This window comes from Pseudochaenichthys georgianus, chromosome 13 (genome assembly GCF_902827115.2).
Source record: "Pseudochaenichthys georgianus chromosome 13, fPseGeo1.2, whole genome shotgun sequence".
Taxonomy (NCBI): domain Eukaryota; kingdom Metazoa; phylum Chordata; class Actinopteri; order Perciformes; family Channichthyidae; genus Pseudochaenichthys; species Pseudochaenichthys georgianus.
The window spans coordinates 10,958,885-10,984,218 of NC_047515.1; the positions used below are offsets into that span (position 1 = coordinate 10,958,885).

A 25,334-nucleotide genomic window follows, 5' to 3' on the forward strand; every position below is an offset into this window, starting at 1 on the left:
CATGTCCCACTGGACCGAAAGCTCATTTGTCCAATGGCCTATTGCTTCACAAATACACAAACAGCAGCTTATAGCTATTGCAACAGACCTTAAAAGTTATTTGGGGATTTTTGGGGAATAACGTACAGCACTGCAATAAATACACATTTTAAATGTCCATTTATCCATTCCTGAAGAGCATTCCTCAATCGTTGTGCTCTCTCCTGCAGATACACCTATGGGAAACCAGTTGTCGGTTCAGTCAAGGCAGTTTTTTGCAAAATTGCTTCCCAAATGTACTGGTTTACAAGTAAAAGGGAAAAACATATCTGCAAGACTTATGAACTGACGGTGAGTACTCCAGATTAATGAAAGACATGCCGCTATTTCTCTCTAATTCTCTTTTTTGGGTTGAAATTGACTTGTGCTATTATCTTCCAGACTGACAAAGCTGGCTGTGCTACACAAACTGTGAACTTGGCGGTGTTTCGACTCAACAGGAACATGAACGATGGCACCTTTGAGCTGAATGCAGAATTGGAGGAGTACGGCACAGGTAGCTTGACTGTTTACACAGGAACATGGACTGTTCATCGAGTAATCACCATCTTTTCCTGATGAGCTGTGATCTGTATGTTTTCTACCATTTAGGAGTCATTCTTGCAGGCACTGGGCGCACCAGCTTCAGCGCTATTGTCAGAACTGTCACCTTCGAGGATGTGCCTGAAGCATACAAGCCTGGCATCTTGTTCGAGGGAAAAGTATTTAGAGAGAGACCACTGGGAGCTACGATATAGCTGCCGTCACCACATGATGCATAGTTATTCATATCCATGCTAGTGGATCGTTAGCTATACCACAGTTTGGGAAATTATCCACAAACAGTTGAGAGGGTATCTTTGAAAATGCATTCCGTTACAGTGACCTGTAAAAAAATAAATGTAACCTAATCTGAGTATCTAAATGTAAAGGGAATTTAACCTGATTTGTTACTTTTTGATAACCTCAATATCAAATAAATAAAAGAGGTACAAAATATCAATAAGATGTTTTTTACTTGTAATGTAATTTAACCTTTAGAAAAGAGAAATACAAGATATTTGGAAAATGAGCATATTCAGGCAGTAGCCTATACACCAACAATGAAACGTATGAGGACACAATACAGTTAAAGAATTCTGAGCTGACAGAAAATGCTTTTTTATATATACAGTTAAGCTCACACACACTATTTTATGAACATAGGTTCACCTACTGAATTAAAAGTAGGCCAATATCGCCATTGCTAATAGGCTAGCTTATACTGCATACATATTTACCATTTGAATATTTCTTTCACACAGAGGACCAGAGGGAATAACCCCTTTCGGCTTAAACCCTTAAATGACCAGCATCGCAAAGTGTACAATTTTAGAGCTACAGTACTTGAAAGTGTCGCCTTGTTGAATGGATGAAGAACTTTTAGCTTCTGCTTGCTCACTTATTTACAGGTCAAAGTGATCGGTCCAGACAACAAAGCTGTCGCCAATGAGGCCGTGTATGTGTCTGCTGGCAACTCTCAAGGAGTAACGCTGACTACAGGCACGAATGGCAAGGCTTCATTTTCCTTTGACACCGCCCTCTGGAAGGACAATGTGAATCTACAGGTTGGTTACTGCAGAATAATGAATTCAGTTCAAGAGCTTCCTATTTCTAACCAATTCACTATTGATCAATTATGCAATCCAGAAACGTTCCACCCTATTGATCATGTTGGAGGTGAACAAGACGGGCGTAGATTATTTTTTAATTTATCCCATTTTGAGATCATTAAGGTTCATATGTGATAGGTAAAGGTATATAGAGTGCAGGGATAAGGCCTAACATCTGGAAAAGACTTGGTAATGTACCACTTCCGGTTACATTGTCTCAACGTTTTTTCCAACGTGTTTGTGGTTAGCAGCCTGAAGAAAGGTCTGTGGCTAACACAAATGTACGAGATTTTCACATTTGGTTCTACAATATAAAATGTCAGTAGGTACCCCACTGCTGTATATCCAAAGCTTCAATGAGTCAGAAAAATGGCGCTTGTTCCCATCATGTAGTTTGTTTATAGCTTTTTACTTCTGCGGATTGTGTTTTACTCTTCAGAAATCATAAAGTGGTGTTAATATGTGGAGATAATTCTGCGGAAAAAAACTTGTGTTTGCCACAAAGCTTATTTTCTGCATTAGACGGAAATCCAATAAGGAAATCCTGTTGCTTTTTGACGATGGAACCCTTGAGATGCTAGACTTCAAAAATACGCCAATACTGCACCTTTCTATTGTGGAGGAAACTTCTGTGTAGCAATGCAGTGGGAGTCACCGACTCATGAAGGAGACACAGGACGAGCAGGAGTTCTGATGTCAAACACTGGCAGTTTATTACAAGCATCGGCCGGAGAATTCATATCACAAGTCACAGCAGCAGAACGTTCTGACTGCTCAGGTGGGTTGCCATGTCAATTCTGAATCCCTTCTCCCTTGGCAGACCTCTTAATTAGCTTCACTCAGAGTCGACCCATATTTTGGGGGGAAGGTGTACGTGACCACCTGTAGGCACTGAATTACTTATTTGACTTTATGGCTCTTGTGACCGAGAGTTGACCGGTCACAAAACTCATGTCAGCAATAGCTGACAGTTCCCATTCCCTAAGACAGATAACAGACTTCGGCTTCGTCGTAAAACGTCAACAGGCCGAAAGGTCAAATATCTTAGGAGTAAGGAGAATTATTCTTTGACACTTAGGGATTAATTTTGTCTTTACTCCTAACATCTATAAGTGAAGGCGGTTGTTTTAAAACCTGAGATGTGATTGTTTGGTCTACAGGCGCGATCCAGAAAGACGGAAGTGAGTGAGCCGTATGTGGCAGACGTGCGCAGACCAGAGTACAGGACTGCATACCACAACGTCATAGCATTTTACTCCAAGAGCAGTAGTTTCCTGAAACTCATGCAGGTGAACGGGAAGCTGGCTTGTGACAAAGATGCTACGGTGCGTGCTCAGTACATAATCCAGGGGGCGGAGCTGAAGAACGGCCAGGAGATCCTCCAATTCTTTTACCTGGTAAGACTCGTGTAATAAGTTATGAGGTACTGTCAGTATTGGCTCATTGGAATGACTAGTTTTGCAAAGATCAGCCACATGTTGCCAGCTTTTTGTTTGTAGCTGAAGCACACTAACGGACTGGGAAAGTTAGTTGCAAAATGTCATGTTTTTTTTTGCGCTGTTGTCTAGTTGGACAGTCTTTTGTTTTTCTAATCTAATGTCTGACTGAACTTGAAAGACTGTAGGATGCACTGCAAAACTATATCTAATGTAATTATTTAATTGATCTGCCTGCGTCATGTTTCTTCGTAGGTGATGTCCAGGGGTGGAATTGTTCAGCATGGCAGTCTCCCAGTTGCTGTTCAAGCGGGAATTGGTAATAACAACTGCTACTTAAACTAAGATGGGCATCAACATGGATTAGTCATGATTGTATTTCTATTATTGTCAACAGATGCCAATCACAAGGTAGCCACGCCCAAATGCACAACCTACTTCATTGTCTATTTGACTCTAAATGGGATCATAATGTACAAAATTAACATCATGATGTATTAAAGATAATTAAAACTACTCAATGAAACCATAAACTCATAAAGAATATATTTACCGAATTATTATATTAGGGACTTTTTTTTCATAGACTTCTATGCATTCAGAGTTGTTGCAACCAGTGGAGTCTCCACCTGCTGGGCATTTATTTAAAAAAAAGAAATATGTAGGTGCCTATTGGTACCTACATTAGCATCAGGCTACTTTCGCAGGTTATTATATTATGTTCGTTGAATGAGAAGTATATTATTTGTGTTTACTTATTGTGATAATTGTAATTTCTTTTTCTCTGTGTGTCATGGTTCAGTCAACAAAGGAGAGTTGTCTGTGCCACTGCGGCAGGTTACAAACCTGGCCCCTTTTGCCCAGGTGGTCGTGTATACTGTGATGCCCAAAGGGGAGCTTGTGGCAGATAGCATGGACTTCCCAATCAGGCTCTGCCTCAATAACAAGGTATTCAACTTCATGGTTTTAAGTCTTTACCATACAGTAGGTCTTTACTTCTTCACTTCTTTTGGGCTGTCAAACTAATGCTTCCCCACCTCGGTGTCTTCTCTGTCTGCAGGTGTCTCTGAGGTTCTCCTCTCTCCAGGAGCTTCCAGCAGAGAAGACCACGCTCACCCTGCAGGCTCACCCAGGCTCCATGTGCTCCGTCAGAGCCATCGACCAGAGCGTCCTGCTGCTGCAGAAAGAGCAGGAACTCACTGTTGACTCGGTATGAAGAAACCATATCATATCTTTACGCACACCTGAGCATGATGTTTTTGCTTAAAATGCTTAAAACAAGGCATGGATTTAAAAGGAGTAAATAGTATAGGTAGAAAACAAGGATTCTCATTACGCAACATATGGTTGCACAACCAAATGTCGTTGTAGCTTAGTCCATTATGCTAGACATGGAAACCCGATGGAACGGAGAGAAAACACTTTACAAATCGACCTAGTTAACATTAATTTAGCTTCCTCTTAATCCTGGAGTCAAGTGCAATAGCATGATATTGGATGATAGTATGATACTACTACAGTATAGCCCCTGAAATATCTTTTGAATTGTTCAGTAATGATTGTCCTTGATCTGACTGTAAATCATTTTAACACTCAACAGAATCGGTAAATGCAATGACTTCCTGCTAAAGATAATATTCAGATCAGTCCTTTTCATTTATCAGTTAACAGTTTTTTAACATAGAGCTTACATTTTTGACACTTTTTATAGCCTACAGTTTTCACAGAAAGATTCAGCAGAGCTGACCTGTGGTGCTGTGTAGCTACTGACTATTCACACTACTTAACTTGAGGAATCAGTCTTTTGTTTTCCCGCAAACTAACATAAATTAACCAGTTATAGAAACCAAAAATCAAGTCTCCAGATAAAGGCATTACAAATATATTTTCCCCAATGTCCGCTGCCAGATCTACACTGAATTTGAAATTAGCTCAGCAGTACAGCTGTTCTTTTTTAATTTTAACTTACTTTTTTTTAAGATCATGATTTAAAAGGAACTTGAAACTTGGACTGATCTTTACCTCCTGTGTAAACTGATGACTTACCCTGACTCATGTGTGTTTTTATGCAGGTGTACAGCCAGTTGCCTGTGCAAAAGCTCTCAGGATACAGCTATGAGCTTGTAGACGCTGAGTCCGATCCCTGCAAGCTTCTGCCAGAGGATGAAATCGAGATAATAGAACCAGAACCAGAACTGGAGCTTGCCCCTGACGTAGAGCCAGCTAGTCGAGCAAAGCGCTCATTCTACTTTCCAGAGGACGATCAGAAGAATGACGTTTACAACATTTTTAAAGTGAAACATTTCCTTTTTTTATTGGTTTTAAATAATGGGCTGTAGATATTGATCGATATAATATACATTTTTAAGGAGAAAATGTATCCTTTTGTAATTTCTGTCAGGGTCATTTAAAACTGTGACTGCGTTAAAAATGTGTGACCAATCATATACAAAATATGACTTCATATTTTGTTGGTTGACTAATAATCTCTCTCTTTCCCCTTCTAGGGAATAGGGATCAAAATTGTGACCAACTCCGATGTTAGAAAACCTTATGACTGCGATCCAGGGGTCTATTACACCGGTATGTTTTATAGTTTGCTACTGATATCCATTGATATCATCAGTAGTGCAAGAAATATAATATACTGTACACTATTACAGCACTGATTCTTGAGGTAAGTTACAAAACAAGTTTTAAATACAACCCTTATTTTAATGTGGTATATTTATTAGACAGAGGAATGAGCCAACAAATCAGGTAAGGGAACACCTTTTTTATTAAAACACTTTTTAGTAAACTTGACATTTATTCACTTCCTTGATTTTGTCAACTCCGTCAGATACACCAAAAAGCATGCCATTTTAATTAAATTAAAGTGGACCTATCATGCTATATTTGAATAATATATTGTAGGGCCATACCTATACAAAACATGTCTGCGAAGGTTTCTTTTCAAAATACCAAACAGATCATGCATTTTAGCCATGTCTCATTTTGCTCTACTTGCTCTCTTTTTTTAGCCCTGTTTTTGCAAGGGCTGAATTTGAGAAGTCTTCTTCACTGCTTTTGTGGCAGACTACAGCTCCACCTACAGGCCTGGCATATGTACTACAGCGTCTCCAGTGCTTTCGAATGGCAATGGCCGTGGCTGTCTCCTCCTGATAGGTGGAGAGTTGCCCATATAGGCGGAGCTCCTCGTTCCTGACGTCAGATAATTTTTAAATCTGTATCGGATCCATTGCAGCCCCGTTTTTAGAGATTTGGGTATGGAGGAAAAGAGACAGGGTTGTGTTTTCTGACACTTGGTGAGTTCCGTGACACACCGGGGACACATATTCATGTATAAAAGACGTACAAAAGTGCATTTTGCATGATAGGTCCACTCCATTCAACAAAAGTTCTTAAATATCTGATTATGATGTTTATATAATCCATAATCTAAGGCAAAACATTTCATTGCATGATATTTGGCTGATGTTATTACACAATAAATGTAACAAAGAGTAGCACAGTTATTTAACAAAATTACAAAAACCTTCTTCTGACAGTCTTAACAAATTACTGATTCTGATGAACACTTTGTTAGTATTATTAATAAAAAATATTATAAAAACACAAATTCACGTTTACTTTTTATGAAGTGTCAAATGTGATTTAACTATTACTTTCATTTAATATTTATATTTATAGCATTAATAAACACTTTTTTTTGGCAGACATGGATCTACCTTTCGATGACCACATGCCAAGTATGTGTTTTTGGGTACAGAGTCTAGCAATTTCATAAAAATTCCAATGAAACAGATAAACTGTTTTGTACCTTATCTCAATCAGAGGTATTTTCGGCCCAAGCAGCAGAAGCAGACGGAGCAGGGGACGAGGATGTGCCAGACATTGAGACGGTCAAAATGAACAAGAAGACTATTAGAACATACTTCCCTGAGACCTGGATCTGGGAACTGGTTTCTGTTGGGTAAGTTCACGTGCTTAATTCGATTTTTGTTTTGTATTTGTGTGTTTCCAGTGCTAGACTCTCCGTTACCCATGGCCTTCAACATGATGCCACAAAGTTCAGGTGCCGCCGTGAGCGGTAAAGAGGAGCAGAAGAAAGAGACTCTCAGGACATTCTTCCCTGAAACCTGGATCTGGGACCTAGTTTCTGTGGGGTAATAATAACAACATATATATGAATAGGAAGAAAAACAAGACATTTGTGACTTTCAAACGCACGTGTGAGCAAAAACATTACGTTTAACAATATAGGCATTATATAATTAACAAGTTATTTTTCAGTTAGAAAGATTAATTTGTTTATTTATGTTGAAAGGAAATCAATGTTCATCATTAACCATCACATTTTCTGTCTATATAGTCCATGATATATTAAATAAAAAATGCTGTTGAACTGTAAACAAACGGCAAATTGTTACGCTTTAGAATCTGCCGAGAATTAATATTACACCTGGTTATAAATCCCAAGTATGTTTCCATCAAATTAATAAAGAATGGACAAAGTTGTAAAATTTTTGAAAATGCTTCGAAACTGTTACATATTTACAGCGGTTGCACAATTGGTTCAATGGAAAGTTGGAATACAAGTGTCACCTAATTTATATGAAAAAGATATGGTACAACATCATCCTCTATCTTTTTAGTTTGTTCCTTTTAAACAAAATGCCCTGAATTTGAGTTCCCCTAGTTTAAATGTTTTGCATATATCTAGGTATTTTATTATTAAAGGTAAGGACAGGAAGAATGTATCTTGTATGAGCTGCCTTTGTCAAGGTTGCTTGCAATAATGAAGTTTGACATTTTTAATAAATGTAACTATTATTGTTTAAATAATGTATTTGTTAGTTGTGATAGCAGTGTGGCTCTCAAAGGCTATTTTGGTCTGTTCAGCACATCGTACAGTTAATAGTTTTCCACAAAAGTTGTCGAGAGATATTAGGGTCAGGAGCAGGTAGTCATGCTACTCAGAGGATGCATCCTAATGACGTTGTCTGTAGGTCAACCATTTCATACATTTTCATGTTAATCCATCCAATAGTTGTGGAAATAATTCAGTAGGGAGCAGACATTCATGATTCCAGAGGCCGCCATAACGTTGGTGATTATTTGTTTTCCTTTCTTTTCTTACTGACATTCATGGTGCCTAGTGAAATAAACCTGACACAAATTTGGTACATACATTTATGGTGCCCAGTGGATGTAACTTAATTACCTTTTACCTTGCACCACCATGGAGTCAAAATTCATATTTATCCAATACTTTTGTTTATGACAAAATACCTGGAATACCAAGCCCCAGAAGTACCTTTTACCTGCATTATTGCCAACTAGCAAATGTTAATTTTGTACAGACATTCATGGTTCCTAAGGCAAACATGACATTGATGATCCCCTCATTAATCTTCAAGCACCACCAGGAGCGTGACTATTTAAGCTTTTAAAGGAAAACACCTTTGTTTCCTTACTGACATTCAAGGTGCCCAGTGAAGTAAACCTAATGACACACATTTGTTAATCATTCATGGTGCCCAGTGGATGTATCCTAATTACTCTTTTTCTTGCCGCTGTCGTCATAATTCAAATGTATCCAATACTTTGGTTTATGACAAAATACCTGCAAAACTAAGCCCCATAAGTACTTTTCACCTGTGTTATTGCTTATTAGCTAATTTTGTTGAGACATTTCTGCCCAGACAAAGCCTGATATTACAACTTTGTGTTTAACTTCAGACAGTGGCTAACATTTGTAGTTTTTGACTTAATGTCTTAGCAACTACTGGATGTTTTATCAGGATGTTTTGCATTTACTTAACAACTTCTGATAGTGAACGTGGTTAATATTATACCTGCTTGATATTAGCAATTTAGCATTGACACTGTTAGCATGTTGATGTTAGCATTAACTCAAAGCAATTTACAGAGCTGCTAGCATAGCTGTAGACCTTTTGTTTTGTTAGAAGTTGTGTTCTTGGGCAGGAATGAAGTTCCATTTCACCCAAATGCACTATTTATTTATCATTTTAGCTGTAGTAAAGAATATTCACACTGAAATGTACTGAGCACTTAAATGTCATGTGCAGTAGCAATGCATGGAATGTGCTAAGCATATGTATTTTTTCATGCTACTTTTTTATTTGACTCTTGCTTGTTTGTTTGAACAGAGACAGTGGCTCAGTGAACGTGGAGAAGACGGTCCCTGACACCATCACTAAGTGGGCAGCTGGAGCGTTCTGCGTCTCGTCCGTGGGCTTCGGCGTGGCGCCCAACGCAGCGCTTGTCGCCTTCCAGCCGTTCTTTGTCAGTCTCACCCTGCCCTACTCAGTCATCCGAGGGGAGGTGTTTACACTCAAAGCAACAGTCTTCAACTATCTCTCCAAGTGCATTATGGTAAATATTCTAGCTGTTGCAGATGTAATTGATTTGAATGGATACACGTAGGACTGTGGATAGGGTAGTCAAATTGTCTTTTTTAAAACGTTGTTTACATGTTTAGTTTATTTGTTTATAGTGTCGTGGACAGTCTCCATTAATCAACTGTCACAAAAAACAGTAAATGTGGCAGCTTTAGCCAACATTGCTAATTTCCAGCTCTTGACCCCGACCGGATGATAATAGACATGTATTTTATATATTTCTCTGATTATGTTTGTCTTTGATTGTGTCCGCAGGTTAATATCGCTCTGGCTGATTCCGACCAGTACACCTCCAGAAACTGCGACGGTTGCCAGTACAGTGTGTGTTTGTGCGGAGAGGAGAGCAGGACCTTCTCGTGGATTGTAACTCCAACCGCCCTAGGTACTGATGGCTGGCGCATTCCGTTTAGAAACATGAACATGTTATTGCAAATTATACCGTATGTAGCAGTCAGTGTTTTTGTTCACGTAGTTTCCATTCTTTGGTGGTCTGTTGAAAGATCTTAATTATTTGTACAGGACATTAAAACAAGAGTTTGGCCTTTTTGACCATTTAAAGCTCCTGAAAAAAACATGATTAGAATGATTGCTTAGTAACATTAGATTTGTATGACTAAAAAGAGCACTACGAGTGAATGTATGCTGTAAAAACATCCTTATTGATTTTGAATCCACCTATGATCTTTTTAACTAAACTCCTGATAGTGCAAAAACATGTGACATTACATTTGCCGAGTGAGCTTTTCCCTTTTCAATGAGTGAGAAAAATCACAGAAAGAAATACACCCAAAAATCTCATCTGAAATATATATATATATGTTTTTATATGTCATACATAGGGTGTTAATTAAGTATCAAATTCTGATTGACAAAATATCAATTATAAGGTTTCTAGATATTTTTGGGGAAATTGTTTAAAAACTACAAAAACGACATCCATATTGGAGATAGTATATTAATGATAATCATGAAACACTGTGGTTTGAAGTAGTGATGTCTAGAACACTAAAACACTAATATGGTCCAAATGTGTAAGCTTCAATGCTCTTTCTGGGGCACCTTGGCAACAATACGTTCTGGATTTGAATTTAAGATCCGTACAAGATTTCAGCTTCAATAAAAAATTGGCTGACTGTTTGAGATGTTGTTCATTTTAGTCACGGCTTTACCTCATAATTACGGCAAATAATACTTCCGAGTGACTGTTGTTGCTAATAATAATATAATGCAATCTTCTCATCTTTATAATTGAATACTGATTGTTTGTTCCGTCATTGCTAAACTTCCACTCACAGATGAGACGGAACAAGCTAATTAATCTGCTTTATGGGCACTGGCAGCTTTTTGCGTCTGCACTGCTGGAAGCAAAGACAGGGGCTTGTTGTTTTACCGCTGCCTGGTCTGAAAGCTGAGGATTTCTATCAGCCTCAATCAGCAGTGATGGAGACGCGGCTCTGATGAATGTCAAATTGCGCTCCTCTAACTCCCCCTTAAGGAATGCTGACAATTACTTGTACTAACAAGTCAGGTAGTATCTCTGACGAAACACTCCGAAACCTCTCCCTCGGGGGCTGATCTGTACTTGTCCTCCGTGTGAAGGATTGTGGGCTGTGAAGGGAGGGAGGGGGTGGGAGATGGAGCGCTATAATAAGGCAGCAAATTGGGATTAATGAGGGCGAATAACACGGGGAAACAGGGGGAGGAAGGAAAACAGACAGGCGGTTTGGAGGATAATGAGTTGGATTGAAAAGCAGACGGGGAAACTGTTTCTGCCTCCGTACACAAAAAGTGACAGGGTGACAGGAAGCGCTAATCAATACGACTGTATGTGTACCCACAGGTCAGGTGAATCTGAAGGTCAGCGCTGAAGCCATGAAGACTGACATACTGTGTGGCAACGAGGTGGCAACTGTCCCCGACATGGGCAGCATCGACACGGTGGTCCGCACCCTGCTGGTGGAGGTCAGTCTCTGTCAAACACAACACACCGGAGAAACAAGGTGGCATGAGCAGAAGAGTTTGACTTCTGATACGGACAATATTTTCATTAATATTTGGGAAAATGTATTTTAGGGATTTGAGAAGAATGAAGCTGAAGCTGCACACCATGTTTGGTAGTGTATTTGCATCTGAAGAGCCTTCTCTAAAGAGGAATTTATAAAATACTAGAATTTGTTTTATCATTAGACAACACAAATGTATTACCCTGTTATATTTGTTAATTGGCTTTGTTGTGGCCAGTCTTTTTGATGAATGATAGTGGCAGTTATGTCTATTCCCTGTTTATGGCACGTTGGCCATTTCTTTCTACTGAAGACGAAAATCGTAAATGTACTTTATTTAAAGGGTCCAACTTTAAGGTGCAATAATGTTGGGACTACAGTATTTCCAACGGCCGATTAATCCACGTTTGGTTTACTAGTTTGGGTCAGCTGGACGATGAATGTTATTTTTAGTTTGGGGAATTAGTCCAAATGAACTGTTTGTGTTGATGAAGGAACATGGTGCCCAGGGCAACAGCATTTCAAATTGATTAATTTAATAGTTTTTGCACCCTGAGGAATAACTTGTATTTGAAGCTGGATACACACAAATGTTGCACTTGTTACAATGCCTTCCAGTTTTCCTGAGGTATATCTTCAACCCAATCTAATTCTCTTTGTCTCTTTCTCCACCAGGCTGAAGGAACACCACAGATGGTCAGTCATAACGCTCTCCTCTGTCCTGCAGGTGAGCACACACACAACCTGTGTATCAGCGTCTGTAATCTGAAGCCTCGGGGTTAACGGCCATCTTGATTATCTCTCATTCTGTCATGGAGACCAGAGTCAGGGTCAGGGGTTGAGTGTGAGGGATGATACAATTTCATCTGCACTATTCATTCATTGTTCAGAAGCCTTTTGTGTTTGTCGGATTGCAGATGAGTATGTGTGAAATAGTTGTAATTTTAGACCATGTTAGAACAAAAGCATAACAGCTGTATACGGTTGCTAAACTAAATACACTGACTCAATACAACCCTGCTTTGTTAAAAACATTCATCACTAAGAAGCCAGGAGCAGATTATCTTAATTTAGTTTAGCGTAGAGACTAGGAAAATAGGGAAACAGCTAGCCTAGTTGTTTTCTTCTCTCTAAAACTCACGAATTATCATTTTACGTTGTTTTTAATCCTTTTTCTTTGGTAATCCATTCAAAAGAAATGTGTGCGGTTAAATGCTAAGCTAATTAGCTGCTGCTTTTATTTACTATACAGGCATTTTTCTTCAAGCTGGGAAAGGTTTTTTTTCTTAACCATTTTTCTTTGTTTCCAGAGGGGCCTGTGGAGAAGAAGATTTCCCTTCTGATGCCCGAGATGTTTGTGGCTGGTTCAGCCAGGGCCTCTGTCTCTGTACTGGGTCAGTCACACAGTCTCTCTTGTCTTTATTTTAACTCTAGTTATCAATACTAGTTGTTCCTGTATTTTTAATAGTGCTGTCAATCAATAACAAAATGTAATCATGTTTTTCACAATAATAATCTTTAAAAGTTTAATATAATAGCATTTACTTGTATTTTGGTGGGAGATAAAACAAATAGAGATGTGGTGGCGTGACAAACTGGTGAGAGAAATCGGATGGTTTAACTTAAACAGTATTTCTGAATTACTGACCTTGTCACGGAGAGCTCTCCTGTCTGTACTTTATATGTAGCTTGTCCAGATTCCTCTGCTTTCTCAGCCTTTTCACTGCCATGCAATTCATGGTAAACATCTGTGCTGAAAATACAGGACGTTTGGGTCAAACTTGGTTTTCTAAACGCGTTGCGGTTTTCAGATCAATCATGGCGTTAACGTTGACTGCTCCAACTTTTCACCCTCCAACCTGCGAAGAATGAAATGTTGAGAGGGTGTTATATTTGTCCTGTTGCTCCTGCAGGGGACCTGATGGGCCGGGCCATGAAGAACCTGGACAAGCTCCTGGCCATGCCGTACGGCTGCGGGGAGCAGAACATGGTGCTGTTTGCGCCCAACATCTTCATCCTCAACTACCTGAAAAGCACAGAACAGCTGACCAAGGACATTCAGGAGAAAGCCACGCGCTTCCTAGAGAGCGGTGAGTGCCATCTTTGACAGACAGTGAAAGTGGAAAATAGTTCACCAGGTGTTGCATCAGACAGTAGATCCCTATGTTACATGAATGTCACCTCAGTCATCTTGAAAAAAATCTCGTCTCCAAGTATTATAAATGCTGTGCAGTATTCTGACATCTGATAGGCCGTCAGACTCTTGATGTATTATTTAAAGCAGCCTGCTGGGATTGTATCATGGTCTCACCAGCATGTGAAACAACAGGGCCTAACCAGTGTAGCCCCCAAGCACTCTTCTTCTTCTTCTTCTTCTTCTTTTTTTTTTTTGTCCGTCTGCAAAGGGGATTGTTTTGTAAGTGTGTGATTGTTGCAGGATATCAGAGGGAGCTTACCTACAAGCACGATGACGGCTCCTACAGCGCCTTCGGAAAGAGCGATGAGTCTGGAAACACCTGGTCAGTAAACATCCTCAACATCTGTAACAACATGATGATTAGGATAAAGCTAATGACCTAACATTCGCTATATTTATTAACAGCTGATGGCAAAACCAGTGTCATATCTTTTAGATAAGAAGATCTTTTGTGCCTTATTTTGGAATACATTTTTAGTTGGGATGTAGCACAGCACACATTTCCTTTTATTAGAAGAGGCATTTTTATCATTGCTATTTTAAAATGCATTGTATGCGTCTGTTCTGTGATGTGCCATTTATACATTTTAAATTATTAAAAAACCAAGACTGCTGTACAAAGAAATAACAACTACATTTAAAGAAAATACATTTGAAAGATGCAAAGTCAATTAGATGACATATTTAGGAATAAGACATAATAGTAACATTGATATAAATATAATTTATATAATACAAAAATAATAATAGAAATGATGGGGGTTTGGGCCGAAGTGTTTTTTAATTTCACCGATACAGAAAGCACATTTGGAAAGGGGGATTAGGAAATGTTGGGACAGTGTGGGTTTGCGGGAGCTTTCACTGGCCTTTTTTGGGAGTCTCCAATAAAGAGGCCTTTTTTTGGGCAGAGCATATACACAAAAGAATACATATTTTTTTAAACGCGGATTTTCTGCTGTTGAATATATGGCTTACATTTTATTATCTACGCGTAAAAACTTTATCACAAGGCACTGGTGACTTGCACAACAAGAACTAGATTTAGTAAATTACATTTAAATTAAGGAAAAGATTACTTTTATTCCTTGTCTTTCAAACTTCATTGATTTTTACTTTGGATTTCCCTTCAGCATATTTTTAATTGCTTGTGTGTGAATGCTTTATACCTCTACTAAAATACACAAGACCACTACTGTACATACTGCTCGCCGGCTACTCTTCTGCTTTGCAAGAAGACTGTTAATGCTAACACACCAGTTAGTATTATAATCGACCTCGCCGTTTCTTTCCTCGGAAATTAAGGTAAGGTTTTGATTTTTTCAAGCTAACAACACACCTGTTGCTAGCTTGCTTTCCCTCACTACCACGGTAGCGAGGACGTTTTTTATTTTTCTCTCACAGAGGAGGAAAAGATTAAAAAATATTAACACACCAGTTACTATTCTTTGAGAAAAAAGATCTACACCATTCTTTTTTTCTCCGGATACCTGTTACGAGCGGGTCCTCTTCACGCCACGCGGCGAACAAGATGGACGCCTCTCTCCCTCACACCAGAGGAGTCAGGAACTCGGAGGCTCGGCTCTGCGGCTGCGGGTTGAAAATATCAGGCACAGACTCACACCAGGTCTGCTAGTCCTGCCTCGGGCTGGATCACGCCCAGGAGGCTATTGACAACCCCGGCTCGTGCGGGTATTGTGCCCGCTTCACCGTAAAGAGCCTCCGCCGACGGTTAGCACGTCAAGCTAGCTTGTCGGGACAGGACCCCCTCATGTCCGTTGATTTGCCGGCTGGCAATCAAGACGCGGGGGCGTCCGCCGCAGAGATTGAGCCCCTCACTGTGTCGGTCTGGGGCTCATCAACAGCGGCAGCTGCAGAACCGGAGTCCCGCGCCGTGTCAGGCTGGGACCCGGTGGCGACAAGAGACGCGGGAACGGAGCCCAACGCTTTACCAAGCTGGGGCTTGGCATCCGCCAAGCGGGTCAGTGACATTCATGCGCTATCTGTACATCCCTCATGCACTCAGTTCGCCCCAGGGCAAACGAGAGTGTTGTTGAAGCCCAACCCTGCCTTTATACCTAAGGTGGTTGGTTCGTGTACCCCAATTGACATTGAGGCATTTCCTCCGCCGCTGTGTTCCTCCGGGGAACAGCGGCCGGATCTGTTGTGTCCAGTCCGTGCTTTACGCACCTATATGGACAGATCAAAAGAGTTTCGTCATAATGACCAACTCTTTGTGTCCTGGGCTAATCCTCACAAGGGCAAACCCGTTACTAAGCAACGGCTCTCCCAATGGATTGTGGAGGCAATTGCTTTGGCATATACGAGTCGGGGTTTGCAAGCACCTTCAGGTCTGCGGGCTCACTCTACTCGGGGCCTGGCTACATCCTGGGCTTTGTTCAAGGGTGTTGCCATCCAAGACATCTGTGCAGCGGCGAGAAGGTCCTCGCCGCTCACTTTTGTCCGCTTTTACAGGCTAGACGTCTCTGCTCCTAGTGTGGCCCGAGCAGTGCTGGGCACCTTGTTGAGTCAGAGCTCTACCTGTTAAGTTCTGGTTGGTTTGGTGAATTTCGAGATAAGCTCATCTGGCAATACGGGAGCTACAATATCCCATAGTGAGACATCGAACGGAGTGTTATGAATGAGAACTATAGGTTACTTACGTAACCCCAGTACTCAGAGTAACATGTAGTGAGATGTCTCACCAGACGGCCCTCCTTGCTATGGTGAAGCGAGAAGAGGTGCTTATTTTGAATGACGCACGCGACGTAGCGCAAGCTACTTATAGGGGGTGGATTCCCTGACGCTGACGTCAAGATCACCAGCCAATCAGGATTGGCGTAATGAGATTGATGCTTCTGTTTGCTCCGCGATGAGGCGCTTCCCATAGTGAGACATCTCACTACATGTTACTCTGAGACCTGGGGTTACGTAAGTAACCTATAGATATAATACAAATGATAATTATCCAATTGGTTTTAAAAACATTTTGATTAAAATGTTTTCTAGTCTGAATTTAAAAGCTAGTTAGGTTGTAAGTAAGAATATAAAAAAGTAATGCCTTTGGGATCATCAATCACTGTCTCACTCTCTAACACACCCGGCACTTAAAGTTGACAACCATAGAAGAATCAAAATAATATGAATAATAGAAAATGTTCATGATTATATAACTTGACATGTTGCAGTTGCATCAGTGATTTAAGAACATTTTAAAAGATTCTTAAAAAAAAATGTTTGTAGCTTTGCTGTTAAACTGAGTATTTTCAGCTCAAATCTCACACACTCCCTTTGATGAAAGAACAAAATGACATGCTAACACAGTGGGAGACACACACACACACACACACACACACACGCACACGCACACGCGCGCACACACACACACAGTCCTTTTTGGCGTTTTAAACCAAACATCCTAATCATTTACTTTATGGGTAACCTGCCAGAGAATATTAATATGTGCCTTTAATGGGCTTAAAGCAGAGTGCCTCGGGGATTGAACAAACCCGTTTCTGTTTGGAAGGGTGCTGGGCAGTTTGGCAGTCAGTGAGGTGTGGGTGTGTGTTTGTGGTGAGCAGGAAGTAGGGCTCTCAAGTGTTTCATTTAATTAGAATTCCAAACAGAGATTGGCTGGAATGGTCTAAACTTGAATGAAAGGGCTTAGTATATTCAAATCAATGTTATATATTTATTTCCAAGCTACTATTATCAGCATCTTATATGAACATTTGCGCATTTGGTTATGTGTTGATTTTTTCATTACTCTTGGAAATACAGCTGCGGAAATGTTTTTTGAGTATGTAACAACATGGCAATAATCGCCTTAACAGACAATTTGGTCAATGTTGTGTGTGGAGCTTGCTTTGTTGCCCCCAAGTGTGCAACTTGTGCACTTTTTAAATGGTCAATATAAAGATCAGCAGGATTGACCAATACTGTTTAGAAAGACTAAATGTTTAGTAATGTAATATATCTAATGTGAACATTTTTTGACGCATTACATCTGAAATACAATATTAAAATGAGGGATGTCACATTACCACATTAATGCTCCGGATGTTTTAGAGTGTCGGGAAGTTGTCGAGCTTCCTAGCAACAATTCAGAAATCATGTTGTATTAAAGTGAAAAACCTTCTTACCACTCAAATGTCTTTATTATAGCCGCACATGTATTTGTTTTATCTCCCCCCAAACATTCCAAGTAAATACTAATATTTAAATGAATGTGATTAATCACAGATTATTATTGAATCTATGTACAGCACTAATCAGAATATAATATGTGGATATTCTACATCCCATCGTTATTGTGGGCTCTGAGGAATAGGATTGTGTTGCAACTCTGAGTCAGAGACGGACGGCTCTTATGTAACTGTCCCAAGGCTGGGTTCATTTGGGGGTAACTGAACACAGGCCCACTTGGTTGGATTTGTTTATAAAGACTTTGTGTTTGTATCCTTCCAGGCTGACTTCTTTCGTGATGAAGTCCTTTGGCGGGGCGAAACCGTACATCTTTGTGGAAGACAAGCACATTCAAGAAGCCCGGAGCTGGCTCTCCAAACTCCAGCGGCCTGACGGCTGCATCAGATCTGTGGGGAAACTCTTCCACAACGGCATGAAGGTGACGACATCAGTCTGAAACTTGGACATTTTAGCTGGGAATATAGTGTCTCACATCATCTGCCTTTAGTCGTTTAGAGCTCTGCTTGGGTGATTTTCTTCCTATAAGACATAAACCAGAGAATTAATTCAATGTGAGGAGCAAATTGCATGTTGTCTCTGAGAGCTGTGTGCAGGGAGGGAGGATAGCCCCAGGCCTGCCAGCAAGCAGCACACTCTTAACGGCAGAGGAAATATCCCAAACTAATTATTTCTAGCCGATCCAACTACAACATTTCATGAAGCCAACCAACACCAAAATGAATGAAAGATGCGCGGCATCTGCCGGTACCTATGTTTTTTGGAAAGTAGTTGTATTAGATAAAAAGCTCTTTAAAATAGATTAATCAGCTGATTACTGTGTAGAGCGACGGATTATTCTCAGTCACACACACACACACACACACACACACACACACACACACACACACACACACACACACACACACACACACACACACACACACACACAGAGATTCCCACTTAGGACGTTCTTAATACAATCTGAATACATGGCACATTCACCTTGTAATACATGTTGAACATCTAACTTAATCATACACTTTCAATACCGTAACCCTTCTCACTTTCATCACAAGAACACTTTGGATGCAAATGAGATAAGGTGTGTTGTTATAAAGATCTGCAGCCCCAGTTTTCTTCTGGCCCAGTCAAATGTAATGTTGTGGATAGAAAAGGGTTTACTGCGGTGGGCGACAGGTGCAAATGTGCTACACCAGGTCCAACACACTTCCATTAGGAGAAACGTGCTTCACTTTCAAAAACAATGCAAATATAAAAACACAAATGTGCCAAAACACATGCTAATAAAAAAACATCTTCACCAACTTGACGAAACATGTGCAGTGTTTACTAAAAGCACTGCATAAACGTTTTTAGACAAACAGAAGTTTGCACACGCTTCTTCATTTAGATTGAATCAAGAGTTTAATAGCCGAGGGCCGTGCATCTGTAATAAAACACAGAAATGCTTCCAATCAGCAGTAACTGAATCAATGTTGTCACCAAATGAATAAACCTGCACATAAAGGGCTCTGTGGCTGAGTATGTTTCACACATTGTTTTAGGATAACGGCCTATCAATACCAAGAACATGGTTAAAACGTTTCAATGGATGTCAGTCTTTAAGCCACTAAATGTGTTCTGCAATAGATTAGCTTGTTATTAGCCTATGGCTGGAAATAACTTTAGCTATAGATAGCTGTTTATCATTTGCAGCCTCTACTAGCCTATTAAAAGGAGTGATGAGTCCACCTCAGTTTTGTTTACGAATAACATCTGAAAATTGCAGGTCACGCATGCTTAAAGTTAACGCTTATCACTTACTTTCATTTAGATTATTGATAGGTTGATAGATATAATCGGGTAGCATCTGCAAAACAGTGAAAGTTAATGGAAATGTTCTCAAGCATATATAAGGTGAATAGAATAGGTCCAAGTACAGAACCCTGTGGGACTCCCCGAATCATTTAGGCTTGCACCAGCTTTGCCCAGCTCATTCATGCCAATGACATGTTCCAGCCTATGTAATGGACCTATAAGATACAGCAAGACCAAAAAAGAAAAAAATCCATGATCTTAATCTTTTTTTTTTTACTTTTACAAGTGCTCTGATGCACCCTAAATTCTGATGGAAATCGTTAAATAAAATAGTGTTGAGTGTAAAGAATCCCACACCTGTGAAGTGCAGCTTTTGCAGGATCCTACAAAAATAAATATCATATTAAACATAACCGCAATAGCAACTTGTGTGCCATGTGCATGCATTTTTTAGTTCTTTAAGTTGCCAGTATTGACACTGACATGAATAAAAGTGTTTTCTGACTGCTCCTCCTGTGATGTTTCTAACAGGGAGGAGTGAGTGACGATGTGTCTCTGACGGCCTACATCACAGCTGCCATGCTGGAGCTCGACACAAACACCTCGGTGAGTCTCGGTCACAACTCAAACTCTGATGAACTTTCATTGTTTCATTGTTGATATCCACCTGTTGCATTCCTGATTTGAGATGTTATCATATGATGTTCGTCTGAAAGGTGCTTGTACTGCAACAATGATACATTTACTGTAAATATTCTGCAACCTGGATCCTTTAGATTAATTATTAAGTCAAACACTAAACATAAAAACATTGTTTTCATGCCCTGGTAAATATTACAACTTTGGGCTATTTGCTCCCGTAACTCTTTCAGACAATTTTGAGAGTAAAACATCCAAAATACACGGGTGTTTATTTGTTTCTAACTTTGTATATTTCTTAGTGTGGGTTTCTCTTTAATTCAACAAAAATGTGGCAACTTGTCATTTAAAAAGGATTATCTTATTGTAAATAATTAACAGGGGGAAAAATAAATGTTTATCTATTACTTAAAGTGTTACCCTAACACATGTAGTGGAATTGTACAACACATGCACTATTTCACTATCTTTCAGTGATGTGCGCTTGTGTTCTTTTGACTCTTCATCTTGAAATAGACTGTTTGAATATTTCCGTTCAAATGACTTCAAATTCGTATACCAAATGAATATGGTTAATTGTTGTGGTTGATACAGTTCTCTCCCTCCTTGTGTGACAGGACCCCGTGGTGCAGAGGTGCTTGAGCTGTCTGAAGGCATCAGTGGACTCCCAGCTAGAAAACCTGTACACCACCGCGCTGCTGTCCTACACCTTCACTCTGGCTGGAGACGAGGAGACGAGGAGCAAACTCATCACTTACCTGAACCAGAAGTCCAACACGCAGGGTAAGACGGTGGAATCGGCAACATCTGAACCTCTCCTTAAACTAAGTTAATGCTACATCAACACGAGCATAACGCTGGGAAAGGCTAGACCTCTGAAAACACCGTCTCATTGATACATGTTTTACTAAAGCTGAGTTTGTAGCATGAAATAGTATTAAACAAAACTGCAAAGTTCAAATATCAGTCAGATTTAAAAGAAATCAGCACAACTGTTCAAATGGAAGTGCTGACAGGAAGTAGATGTTGTAGTGTAAGCCTTGGACACATTCATATTTCTCTTTAACTACTTTAACAATTGCTTGCAATCTGACGTAAAGAAATATTAAACGTAAGTGGGATTTTAGTTCAAGTGGAAAGCCTGAACTCTGTGCACTGTAAGCTGTTTTTTCAAGCAATGAAGGCAGTTAAAAAAAACAAACATTTATCTTTAAGAACTAAACTGTTAAAAATGAAATGTTGGAATAATAGATTTCTTTTTTGTCAGAATATTGTTGTTTTAATGCGGATTCTAGCCACAAGAGACAATAAGACTGAACAGATAAGCGCAGATGCATTTGTAGTCACAAGTAATACATAACACTTATGTTGTAGAATAAACAATATATATAGCTTCTGTTTGAAGTTCAACGAGAAATCAAAACTCACCTTGAAGAAAACATGAATGCTTTTAGAACATGCAGTTCAACCTCCATTAAGGATTATCCACCTTCATTTAGAAAACATTGCCAAACAACGATTAAAAGTTCTCTTACAAAAGCTAGCACACCGAGCTAGTGCACAGGGTCGGTCATTGCTTACCTAAAGGATGAATCAACGGTTCTGATTGACAGGCGGCTCCCGTCACTGGGACAGAGCCGGGGCTTCTGGGAAAGGCCTGGACTCTCTGGAGGTGGAGATGACCTCCTACGTCCTGCTGGCTCTGCTCTCCGGTCCGGCCCTGCCAGACTTCGGTCTGGATTACTCCTCCAGCATCGTGCGCTGGCTGGCCCAGCAGCAGAACCCGTACGGGGGCTTCTCTTCCACACAGGTAACACGCATCACACACAGGTGGCTTATGGGAAAACTCTTCTTAGTGACACCCGGCGTAGCAACTTAAACATCAGCTGCTGAGAGAGTTGATTGAGGCAACAATTGCATTAAAAAAAATGTTATTAGTATATTAATCCTGCTAAAATCTTTTAATGCTTGCAATGATGGCACCCTCCTAATGAGTGAGCACCACTCAACTATGAAACACATACTGTACGTAACGTAAAACACCCACAGACCAGGTACCGTTATAAACCCTAGACATATACTCCCAAGGGGTTTCTCAAAATGTTGGCCTGATGACAGGTACTTTCACTTTACCTGAGTTTTCTCATTTAATGCTACTTTAGGCACTTTATACACTCTACTATTCTTTGGAATTGGAAGCCGACGCGACCTTTTTACTCCTCTCTATTTATCTGACAGCTTAAGTCACTAGTTACCTTGAACACACACATTATAAGCTAATCTACTGTAGGTTAAGATATTCAGCAGCAGTATACAAAATGATTACTATCAGTCACCATTTAACACCTTGGATCCAACAAATATTGGGATCAAAATATACTTAGTAAGATCTTGAATGCAGGACTTTTACTTGTTACACTTCATCCTATAACTTTTGTTTTAAACGTGTAACCCTGATGTATCTCGATAAAAACATATTTTAAGGTTACATTTAAAACACCTTCATACCAACATTTCCGTTCCTCATGTGACCCCTCTGGCCCTCAGGACACGGTGGTGGCCCTCCAGGCCCTGGCTAAGTACGGCGCGGCCACCTACAGCGCGGAGGGCAGCACGGCGGTGACGGTGACGTCTCTGGGAGGCCTGAACACAGAGTTCAGAGTGGATCAGAGCAACAGGCTGCTCTACCAGGAGCAGAAGCTGAGCGAGGTCCCCGGAGAATACACCGTCAGGGCCCAGGGCCAGAGCTGCGTCATGGCACAGGTACGGGGCATGGGGGCATGGGTGTATATTAAAGAGAACTGGATACTGTGTCGGAGGAGGGGCCTCCTTCAGTCCAAAGATGTTTTTTTTTTTTTATTTGATCAAAGCGTATTGTTCCTTTGCACTGTGTATTGACTGTGATGACCTGTCTCTCAGATCTCCATGCACTACAACATCCCCCCTCCCCCCGACTTCTCTGCCTTCAACATCACCACCAACACCATGACCAAGTGCAACATCAACAGGCCGCAGCTCATCCTCTTTGTGCATGTCAGGTACTGTGTGTGTGTGTGTGTGTGTGTGTGTGTGTGTGTGTGTGTGTGTGTGTGTGTGTGTGTGTGTGTGTGTGTGTGTGTGTGTGTGTGTGTGTGTGTGTGTGTGTGTGTGTGTGTGTGTGTGTGTGTGTGTGTGTGTGTGTGTGTGTGTGTGTGTGTGTGTGTGTGTGTGTGTGTGTGTGTGTGTGTGTGTGTGTGTGTGTGTGTGTGTGTGTGTGTGTGTGTGTGTGTGTGTGTGTGTGTGTGTGTGTGTGTGTGTGTGTGTGTGTGTGTGTGTGTGTGTGTGTGTGTGTGTGTGTGTGTGTGTGTGTGTGTGTGTGTGTGTGTCAACAAACAAGGACTCTGGCTCCCACAGACTGCTTACAGAAGTCCTTTTCCTTTAAAAAGTACTCTTAATATCAACTTGTTACCTGTCCACATAATCAATCAGTCAGATTCAAACCTCTCCACCTAGATCTAGAAAAATATTCATGGGGTGGCAAGAGAATTTCAGGGGTGGCGTCCCCTGGCAGAAGTATATGCTGATTTAATCGCAGTCATATCAATCAGTGTTAACTTGGAAAGCCACAATATTAATATTTTAACTCAATAACATTAGGTGACATTATTGGGCACATCAGTAAAGCCTTACATATAACTATATAAGGTGGCAGACGTAATTTAATTAATTTTAACTGAACAATACCAGGGGTACCAAATCTGCTGCAATAAGTACATGAATTAACTGTCTCATCGATGTTTGTCTGTATGAATATGATAATATTAACAATCATATTATTCCTATCAGCTGTCAATCCCTTTTATGATTCACATATTCAGTGTTGTTATTAAATAAACTATATTTGTTGGAGGAGATAATGATGAATGTTCCTCAAGATGCTTGCTCACCCTCCTTCAAATTTGAAAGACAAGTCATTACTATCATAAATCAAAAGAATCAAAAGAACAGTTCAGCGCCCCACAACTTCATTGCAAACAGGTGTGTGTGTGTGTGTGTGTGTGTGTGTGTGTGTGTGTGTGTGTGTGTGTGTATAGGTACCAGGGCAGGAGAGAGGAAACCAACATGGTGATCATCAACATCAAGCTGCTGTCTGGATACATTCTGGATAAGAGCTCCCTGGAGCTGGTCAGTTCTTCCACTGAATGGCACATATATAGATACTTTAATACACATGTAGTCTGTGCTAGTACTATCAGACTGTAGCAAATTCATACTACATAATATATTTGTATATTGGTGTATACTGATGGCTGTGTGTTCTGTGCCTATTTTTAGCTGAAGAGCGACCGCTCAGTGAAGCGTGTGGATCTTGACGAAGGATACATAAACATCTACTTAGACGGGGTAGGAAGCACTGAATGTGTGCCTCAGAGACTCATGAATTCATCCTTTATTTTGTATCATTTATTTAAACCATTACGACCTGTGTGCAGAGCTTGTGATAACATAAATATTAAAGTATGAGTTTGTGGTTGCAGTTGAAAAAGGATGAGATGCTGATATACAGTGTGACACTGGAGGAGGATGTTCCTGTCAGGAATCTGAAACCAGCTGTGGTCAAAGTCTACGATTACTACCAGACAAGTAAGAGCTTCGTGGTTACTTAGTTTGTAATGTATGTGATGCTCAGTTTCTTTAAAGGTGGGGTAGGTCATTTTGGAGAAACCAGCATTCATTTGAAAATACACAGCCCCTCCTCCAACGCGCACATGACCAATGAGGGCACGAGATAAGTTTGTGCACAGATGGAAAGCTGACAGGCAGGTAGGCCATCCAGTTATTTTAGCCGGGCCGGCAGATGATTGGTCGTGCTTTTTACAGCGCTACGGCTTCCACAGATGACATTTTTTTTAATGTATTTTTTGTCTAAGCACTTCAGATATTCATTGCTGTCGGGATGTTAAGAGCATTCCATGGAATAT

At 40.3% G+C, this 25,334-nt stretch overlaps 1 protein-coding gene across 5 annotated transcripts in view; it reads left to right on the forward strand.

Moving 5' to 3' along the window:
- The window catches only part of LOC117457139 (alpha-2-macroglobulin-P), a 43,793-nt gene that overhangs the window by 16,980 nt on the left and 1,479 nt on the right, over nt 1–25,334 (forward strand). The window contains exons 8-35 of one of the 5 annotated variants that reach the window (XM_034097026.2): nt 210–330; nt 421–535; nt 631–740; nt 1,470–1,625; nt 2,831–3,067; nt 3,362–3,425; nt 3,909–4,054; nt 4,167–4,316; nt 5,179–5,400; nt 5,614–5,689; nt 6,826–6,858; nt 6,944–7,082; nt 9,283–9,508; nt 9,790–9,916; nt 11,375–11,496; nt 12,213–12,264; nt 12,848–12,931; nt 13,451–13,627; nt 13,975–14,056; nt 18,199–18,355; nt 20,266–20,340; nt 20,991–21,156; nt 21,987–22,183; nt 22,921–23,136; nt 23,293–23,411; nt 24,447–24,537; nt 24,688–24,756; nt 24,891–24,996. In XM_034097026.2, the coding sequence (XP_033952917.1) occupies nt 210–330; nt 421–535; nt 631–740; nt 1,470–1,625; nt 2,831–3,067; nt 3,362–3,425; nt 3,909–4,054; nt 4,167–4,316; nt 5,179–5,400; nt 5,614–5,689; nt 6,826–6,858; nt 6,944–7,082; nt 9,283–9,508; nt 9,790–9,916; nt 11,375–11,496; nt 12,213–12,264; nt 12,848–12,931; nt 13,451–13,627; nt 13,975–14,056; nt 18,199–18,355; nt 20,266–20,340; nt 20,991–21,156; nt 21,987–22,183; nt 22,921–23,136; nt 23,293–23,411; nt 24,447–24,537; nt 24,688–24,756; nt 24,891–24,996 (3,635 nt within the window). Of the gene's footprint in view, nt 1–209; nt 331–420; nt 536–630; nt 741–1,469; nt 1,626–2,830; nt 3,068–3,361; nt 3,426–3,908; nt 4,055–4,166; nt 4,317–5,178; nt 5,401–5,613; nt 5,690–6,825; nt 6,859–6,943; nt 7,083–7,133; nt 7,276–9,282; nt 9,509–9,789; nt 9,917–11,374; nt 11,497–12,212; nt 12,265–12,847; nt 12,932–13,450; nt 13,628–13,974; nt 14,057–18,198; nt 18,356–20,265; nt 20,341–20,990; nt 21,157–21,986; nt 22,184–22,920; nt 23,137–23,292; nt 23,412–24,446; nt 24,538–24,687; nt 24,757–24,890; nt 24,997–25,334 lie in introns of all 5 variants that reach the window. The other 4 variants (XM_034097027.2, XM_034097029.2, XM_034097030.2 and 1 more) reach the window with 4 other exon arrangements.